Source organism: Chaetodon auriga, chromosome 18 (genome assembly GCF_051107435.1).
Source record: "Chaetodon auriga isolate fChaAug3 chromosome 18, fChaAug3.hap1, whole genome shotgun sequence".
In the NCBI taxonomy this organism is placed as follows: Eukaryota; Metazoa; Chordata; class Actinopteri; order Chaetodontiformes; family Chaetodontidae; genus Chaetodon; species Chaetodon auriga.
In genome coordinates, this window is record NC_135091.1 from 4,361,574 (window position 1) to 4,369,969 (window position 8,396).

The window sequence follows — 8,396 nt, forward strand, 5'->3', positions numbered from 1 at the left end:
GCAGTTATCACACACAACAATAAGACTGGTCACTTTTCTTGAACCTCAGAGCTTTATTTCATTCCAGCAGTAAGTTTATCACATGGCTGCCATGACAGGAAACGGTGAGAGAGGGTTTGATTATTTCGTTCTCTTGCTGGTCCAACTACTGTCAATCACAATAAACCACACCTGTAGTGCCTTGGCAGCCACTGTGGTGTTTCAACGCTGTGCAACAAAACTCAATTAAGTAGCAACAGAAAGATAACGATAGCAGCTACAACGTTTAACTCAATTAACACAGTCAAACATTAGTATTTAGTAGTGTCTGTCTGTAGTCTTACTCTTTTTTTAACATCTGTTCATTCATAGAATTCAAAGCCTGACGTGTGTCTGATAAATAACTTTTACACTGCCGCCTCTGACGCGGCCATTGAGGAATTCAATGCAAATAAAAAACAAACCTCTTTACAACAAATCTAGAAAATATAAAATAGCATATTCCTGTATCTGTCACTGCATGTTGGCATTTTGGATCATTTCAGTCGCTTTGTTTCGCTACATTTAGTGCAAGACCTTCAATTTCCCCAAATCCAAAACAGCATTTTTTTTTTTTTTTTTTTCAGAAACTGTATCAAGCAGATTAAAAAAGACAAATAAATAAAAACATAAATACATAATGCTGTCTCATAAACAAGCTGTCAAAACAGTTCCATGAGCAAACCCTCTCTGGTGGGAAAACTCGATGAATAAGAGCATACTCTGTGGTGCTTTTACCTTGATGACTTCCTTGATGCATGTACACGTGAGCAGTTCAAAGTCTGCGATATGTCTGCGGGCTAAATGCATGTTCACATGTGTCATCATATGCAATATGATAAAAATACTGTATAAGTGCAGACCTTTTTCCTCAAGGCCTTAGGGACCATTTATAATCTCACTTTAAGAAATTCACAGCCCAAATATCCAAATCTGATCAAAAACATTGCGCAGCTTCATTTACAAACTCTGCATGAACCCTGATGCAAGTGCGTCTCGTGTGTGATCACCATGAAAGTGCAGAGTGAGAGAAAGTGACGTGCCTCTTCAGACCGACAGGTAGCGCTGATGGCTCCAGGCTGTCAGTGCTGGATACATGTAATCTCATTGCTAATAACCTTAAACCTTTCACAGGCTAGCAGGCTAAACTAGCCCTGCAGGGTAGCTGTCCCCTCTGGTAACAGGTTAGAATAAGACGAGTAGGCCAGGTCTGGCTGCTGGGCCCTGGTCCATACAGGTCTGGGTTAAGTGTCCTTTGCTAGTAAGAGTTTGGGAAGCTAGGCTGTGCAACAAAAGTCGTCATGAATATGGAGAGCTGCAAACAAGTTGGGGAGAAGTAAGGGGGATTGTAAAAAATTAAATAAAGAGGGAAAAAGAGGACAATGACCACAATGATCAGGTTGGTTAAAGGGTAAGAGGTGGGGGGTGGGGGGGTTGGGGGGTGAAGGTGATGAAAAGAGGAAGAAGAGTTCAGAACTCCTCCTGGTCTCCCTGTGCCCCTTCGCCAATCTCTTCATCATCTGGTGGTGCAAATCCCTCCTGCAAAAGACGGCTGAGGTCAGTGTGCGGCAGGACGAGCGGTTTGGTTTGTGGATTTTGGTTTGGTTGTTGGTGTCAGTTGTGGTGAAAACACCACCGTTCTTGTTATTTTTGAGAAATTCCCTGTTGCCACATTACATCATTCTGCAGTGCTCAGGAATGATAGAGCAGTAATCCAAGCAGCGACTACTTTTGTACTGCAGTGAGATGCTTTATGCTGCCTTCACGGTTCACCTTTAATTTGGTGATCATCACACCTCTGTGACAGCTTAAACACAGCAGTCACAAACACTGCAAAATGCCGTGACGGATCAAGGAGAAGAGCATAAAGACACTGCGATCGCAAAGAGGAAAACTGATGACTCAGTTCAGACCTGACAAAGCCTTTTGGATGAGAGGCGTAAAGTCTGAAAGGAATCTAAAGCAAGTCAGGTTGAACGAGCACTTCTCGATAAACCACAACACTTCAAACCAGAGCCTCGCGTGTGATGAAAGAGTTGAATGAAAACCTCAGACAGTCTGAATTAAAACAAATCATTCACTGTGTTTACATGCATTAAAATAACCCTTTAAAACCCTTTTAAAGTCATGTAAAAAAGGAACCAGGTTTCAGTAATCTGGGTAGGGAATTTTAAAAGACTATTAAATATAATCCAATGTATTTTGAGCCTACAAACAAACACTCATTCATATATCTGATCTGTGCTACTATTATTGCATGTAAGCAAACACCAGAAAAAATGTCGATGTGGATGCAGGAGCTGTGTGATTCGACTGTACTTACCTCTGTAGAGTACAGTGTTTCGATTATTTGGCTGAGGACTGGGTTGTTCTCATTTTCGTTTTCCTGGCAGATGAGCTCGATGTCTCTCAGCTTTCCAAAGTAGAAGTCTCTCTCCTTCTCCAGTCCCTCTACAGTCAGCTTCATATCCAGCAGCTGTGAGCAAAGACAGCAATAAAGCCATAAATTCATATACCCACTAAAGAAATCAGGCAGAATGTAGTATGAATAAATATGAGCATTCATCAAAAAAGGACTGCAAAGTTTGTTCGGGCAAACAACAGCAGGTTAAAACCTAAACCAGCCTGGGTGTGACCTGTCAACTTGATCTCATTAATATGGAATATATGTTGTATTACAGCATCAATAAAGGTATTTAATTTATGTTATTAGCAGACTTTTAAAATGATGAACAGCCTGTAACAATGTGAAAACATGCTGAGTCAGTCCACAAATCCCTGCACCCTGAATGGTGGGGTGTCAAGGCAGGAAACTGCAGGGTGTTTTATTAATGGCTGAACAGATCACAGCACTTGTACCTGCTGGTTGAGCTCAATGAGCTCGGCGTCTCCTCCATTGCGGGTCACGGGAGCGCTCCTGCGGGCTGTTGCTACGTTGATCGGCCTCTGCGGGTTGGGAACAGTCTTTGGAACTGTGGGAGATGTTCTCATGGGGCCTGGAAGACGGAGACACACACAGACACGCATTTATATATGTAGACTTGTTTGGATGGATGCGTTTGGGTTGTTTTCAGTCAGCTGACTGCTGTCTGCTGGAAACAGATTTGTTTCCTTTTAATCAATGCAGCCGTGTCCACTGGGCCTGTGATAGCTCATGCTTTACTGACATCGTCCATATGTGTTCAATAAGTCCCCTCAATAGATGAGGACTGGCCAAAATGTCCTCACTTTGCAAAATATTTGGCTTTCAAAACTGTAAATGTTTTTCACAAATATAGAAGTCCAAAAGAAAACACACACGCATGCACGAACACAAACAGATCCATCCTCAACGGGAAGTCTTCGCAGCATGCTTTAATTTTTGAATCTCAAAGAACAAATGTAGTGATGTCCAAAAGACCTGTGACATGAATCTTAAATTTTTGATCATGTTTGTTCAACATTTTGTAGTCGTGTACAGCTGCAGCGGTAAAATCACAGCCCCTAATACCACCTACAACCAGCCACAATAGACCAATCTCATTAAGTCACAGTATGAAGGTAGGTAAAACACTCTGCAAGAGTGATAAACACACACACACACCCACACACACAAGCTTGATGCAGGGGATGTTACCTGAGCGAGAGGGTCTTTTAGGTTTGTGGAGAATGGGTTCACCTGGGTTAGAGGTGGGGATGTGTTTGCATGAAGAGGTGAGAGCAATGAAACGAAGCTTTTGAGTTCACACACAGCTGATTGTGTCTGACACACCCACCAGTGTGTGTGTGTGTGTGTGTGTATGCATTGTACCTGCGTGGGGCGGAGGCGGCGTTCCTTCCTGGCCCTGCCGGATCAGTACAGGGTCGTATTCTTTCCCGTCATAGTTGGCATCAAAAAACTTCTTAAACCACTGCAGGAACTCAAAGTTGTCCTGGAACTTCCCCTTCACCAGCCTCTCCACCGGGATGATCTGAAACACAGAGAGAAGCAGTGCTGAGGAAGGTTTCACAGAACCGCTGTGGTCTAAATAATGTTTCAACAGCAGCAGAGACGACCTGGATACTGGATCTAAAAGGAAATCTAATTCTCGAAATCCCTCACAAACCCACTGCAATGGGGACAAAGGAACACACTTGTGAACAATAGAATTTCTTTTAGAACTCCTCAGTTATGCTGTACATGGCGCTAAAGGTGTCAAGCTATGAAAGGCATGACATGTAGCATTTTGCACTTAGATGTATTAGTATCACAGTAATGGGATTACTTGGTGACAGTAATTTGAGTCTTGCTAGTGCTTCATAAAGATCTCTTTCATCTCTTCTTCTCTGATGTATCTCATGTCTACTTACATAATCCAGGGAGAAGATTTGTTTAATCAAATCCAGTTAGAGTGTGTGTGTGTGTGTGTGTGTGTGTGTGTGTGTGTGTGTGTGTGTGTGTGTGTTCTCACCTTGTCCACATTCATTCTCTTGAATGCAGCCTGTAAGACCTTGAAATTGTGGATGTATTCATGCTCCAACTTAGCACCAAACTTGACTTTCTTCAACAATATGCACCCTGGAAACAGCATGTCCATGAACTGACAATAAGCAGCACCTAAGGGGAAAAAAATCACACACACACATTCAGATTTAGAAGTTCATAAACATTTTGACTTTAATTACAAGCTTGACACTGAAAAAAGAGCGTGCTCACCTGAACCGAGCTGCTCGATCTTTGTGTAGGTGAGCTGTAGAGAGTCGTTGACCCATGCCAGCATGTCATGGCGACTCAGGTTCTCTATGGTCATAGAGGTGGAGTAGACATTCACCGCCATCCTCCTGCTACACAAAAACACACACACACACAATCACATGCACACAGACGTTACATGCAACAGCTGATAAGAGATAAAAGTGTCCAGTACGGCATATTTGTATAGCCTGTATGTGTCTATCTTCAAGTTATAGCCTTGCATGTCTTGCATTGCTTCATGTTGTGTTATTCCGGGCTGTGATGGGACGAGGAGAGCTGGACTTCTGTCTCAGTCCACACTGTCTGTTTCTTACAGAGCAGAATTACTGCATTTGATATCAATATTAAAGATACTCGAGTATTTATACGAATACTTCTATTAAATAAGGTATCCTGTATAAAAAGGTTAATATGGAAGATTTGCTTGTCTGACTGCTTCATGTCCAAGCAGAAAATAAAATAAAAAAAAAACATGCACACAAACTCACCTGCGCTGGGTGTGTGTTGGGTGTGAACTGTTCAAATCAGGTTGTGGTGGACCACCTTATAGAAAGACCTGGAGACAGAAACCAGCATCATGTGGACTGTTAGTCTTTGTTTATCCCCTTTAAACATAACTTCCTCTATACCGGTGTTTCTGCTGAATGATCAGAATGGTTTAGTGTCCTGCTCAAAAGCATCTCCACAGGGTTACAAAGAGAGACACCGCAGATAAACCAGCAGTCAACCACTAGTTCACCTGCTAGGCCTCTAATCTCTGCAGTTAATCCTTTTAGCCAAGGTCCAACATGATGTAACCCATCATCTTTCACAAAGGCAGCGGAGATCACCAGCAGCAAAAACCACTCGTCATACTGACAGCCTGAGATAGGGAAAAATCCAACAACAACAAAGCATTTTCTGTGAACCGACTGCCTCCAAAATAAACACCATGCAGGATGTTGTGCAGAACGATCACTTCCTGACTGCAGGCCTCCACAGAGGGAACAAAGTCCACCAGGCAAATGCTGCTAATTTGGTTGTGCTTGTGGCTGGTGAAGTTACTGATCATGCCGGTCTTTTGGTGGGTGATTACAGAATATCTGTTTGGCCAAGAAATCTACTTTGACTAAGTTGTAGGTTTGCAGTTCATAGATATACTGACAAAGCAGAATTTGACAAATAAACAGCTCTGGTTCTAAGAACAATGCTTTACAGACAAACAACACGTGCTTGGCTTTGTTTAAATTATTCATGAAATGAGTACAGTTGACTCATGCTTGTCTCTAATGTTAGTTATGATACATTTATTAATTCCACAGACCACGAAGACAGTGTGAGTGATTTATAAAATGCATAATTATACTTGAATGTGAGAGTGTAACCATAAAGCTGGACTGACAGACTCTGAGCTGAAATAATTACTTCGGTGACAGAAAACGCATTGGCAACTATTTTGATAATGAAACCAATTAATTCTTATAGCTAAAGTAATGTTTTAAACAAATGTGCCAAACATTCAATCATTCCAGCTGTGATTGTTTACAAATGTTCTTTGTCTTGTGTGACATTAAACAGAATATATTTGGGTTATGGCCGCTGACAAAAACAGAAATTTGAGTTTGTCAGTTTGGGTTTTGAGAAGATCGGCACTGCATTTTATGGACCAAACGATTAATCAAGGAAATAACAGAAAGATTCATCAATAACGAGAATAATCGTTAGTTGCAACTCCAAATGGGATCGTTCTTTTATTTTACAACTACCAAAATTTGTGATCCTGTCTACAGCGACCATAAACCATTGATATCAAAATAAACAATGTGATAAACTATAATAAAACATGTAATCATTACAAAGTCTAATGGGTCACAGACGTTTGTGCAACACTGACAACAGAAAAACACTGATACTCTTCTTTGCACTATAAGCTGTATATAACACTAATGTTACACATGTTGCACAATTTTTGTTTTATACACACACACACACACACACACACACACAGTATATGTATGTAGGTAACTGTATCTTTTCTTTGTAAATATAATTTTAAATTCTTCCTTTATACTTTGTATGTGTATGTATGTTATTCCTTATTACACAGTTTTTATTGTATTCTCATTTAAATATGTGAATAGCTGTTTATACATCGGCTGTGTGTGCAGCATGGAGGGGGCTACAACTGTGACTCACTGTGCAGTCCTGCACTGTATAACAACAATAGAGCTAAACCTTGACCCTGGTGCCATATCACAGCACTAACAGCTTTTAAAGGTGATAAATAAAATCAGCAGGAAAGAGGAATGAAACACACTGCTGCACATACATGAAACTCCAAAACTAACGCAACCTTGTTAAGGCCTGCACAGAGGTTTTATACGTTAACCGAAAAATGTCTGAAATTGGGCACACTGTTATCGATAAGAACACATAATCATTTATTTTTCTAAAGCTACACTAAATATAACAGAGTAACTGAGAAATATCTTAATAATAACTGAATAAAGTGAGGTTTCTTTAATTTATAGGTTATAAAGAATCTGAGAGGGTCTTTCCAAACTTGTTTTTATTGTCACATAACGGCAATTCGTTGGACCACCAGTAAATCGCTTTATGTTGGCAGCTCTTGTACGTGCGAGAAAACACATCCTATATCGTTAAATCGCTCGTTTTAAAAGTATGTTTAGAATTAGAAACCCTTCTGCGTGTCTCTCTGACTGAACTTCTCAGCCTGGTGGGTTTCACGGGTCAGCCTGGATGTTTCTGACAGTTGACGCTACAGCGGCGGACGGTGCGACATGCGCTGCTGCCACTGTGTGACTGTATTGCACCGCTGCTAGCTCCTAGCTAACTAGTTTCACTGCTAACGATGATGGCGACTTGCTGTTGTTGTTGAATTTAAAGACTTTCCACCTGCTTTTGTTTCACCCCAGAGATATTAGCGAACTCAAAATACATCCGGGTATTACTGAAAGCGAGACTTTTCTCCAGCCTGTCGTTGCCCCCCTCTGAAGGCCTTTTCGATAATACACACGTACATTACCAGTGACAGCACAACTGTCACCTGCGGGATGACACAAGTATTTATCTGAGACGTAAATTAAACAAGCCGTTAAATAAACTGATTTCAAACGTAAAGAAGCACATTTTAAGTTAAGTTGAGTTAATTATACTCACTGAAGTGCGACAGCGTCCCTCTCACAGCCGTCCCCTTGTGTCTAGTGATGGGCTTTTCCGTTGCTATAACCCCGACCGTTGCCTCAGCAAGCTGCGCGAGACTGCGCTCACGTAAATCGTTGGCTGTGCGCATGCGCAGCAGAGTTGCAGGACATCCCATTAGTTTTAGTGAAACTGGGGTCCCGCGCGCAGCCATGACGGAGAAACGGCACGACGGCCGGACTGCGGCCCACGTTTGGAGATTAAAATCAGTTCTACACGCACTTTGAATGAAAGTTCACAGAAAATTTAAGAAGTTGAACCATATATTAAATGCCACCAGAAGAACTCACAAAGTGATACATTTTTACTCGCTTTTAAAAGTCGCTTTACTCGAGTAAAAGTACCTTTACTTATGTAAAAATATTATTATGCTCCAACAGTGTAACAATACTGTTACAAGTAAAAGTCCTGCATAAAACTACAAAGGTGTTGTCATCTAAATATAGATCAGTAACATAAGTAA

The 8,396-nt window shown here is 41.3% G+C and overlaps 1 protein-coding gene across 2 annotated transcripts; it reads right to left on the minus strand.

Annotated features, from left to right (window-relative positions):
* Positions 1 to 30: 30 nt before the first annotated feature.
* Positions 31 to 7,989, minus strand: LOC143336508 (microtubule-associated protein RP/EB family member 3-like). 2 transcript variants are annotated; one of them, XM_076756723.1, is made up of 8 exons: positions 7,892 to 7,989; positions 5,221 to 5,288; positions 4,694 to 4,818; positions 4,449 to 4,594; positions 3,809 to 3,968; positions 2,878 to 3,014; positions 2,342 to 2,494; positions 31 to 1,557 (listed from the first exon to the last, which is right to left on the minus strand). In XM_076756723.1, exons 3-8 carry the CDS (start codon positions 4,812 to 4,814, stop codon positions 1,489 to 1,491), a joined length of 786 nt encoding a protein of 261 aa, XP_076612838.1. In that variant the 5' UTR covers positions 4,815 to 4,818; positions 5,221 to 5,288; positions 7,892 to 7,989; the 3' UTR covers positions 31 to 1,488. The 2 variants fall into 2 exon arrangements, with proteins under 2 accessions (XP_076612838.1, XP_076612837.1); XM_076756722.1 differs by having other exon boundaries at positions 4,694 to 4,821.
* Positions 7,990 to 8,396: the final 407 nt, after the last annotated feature.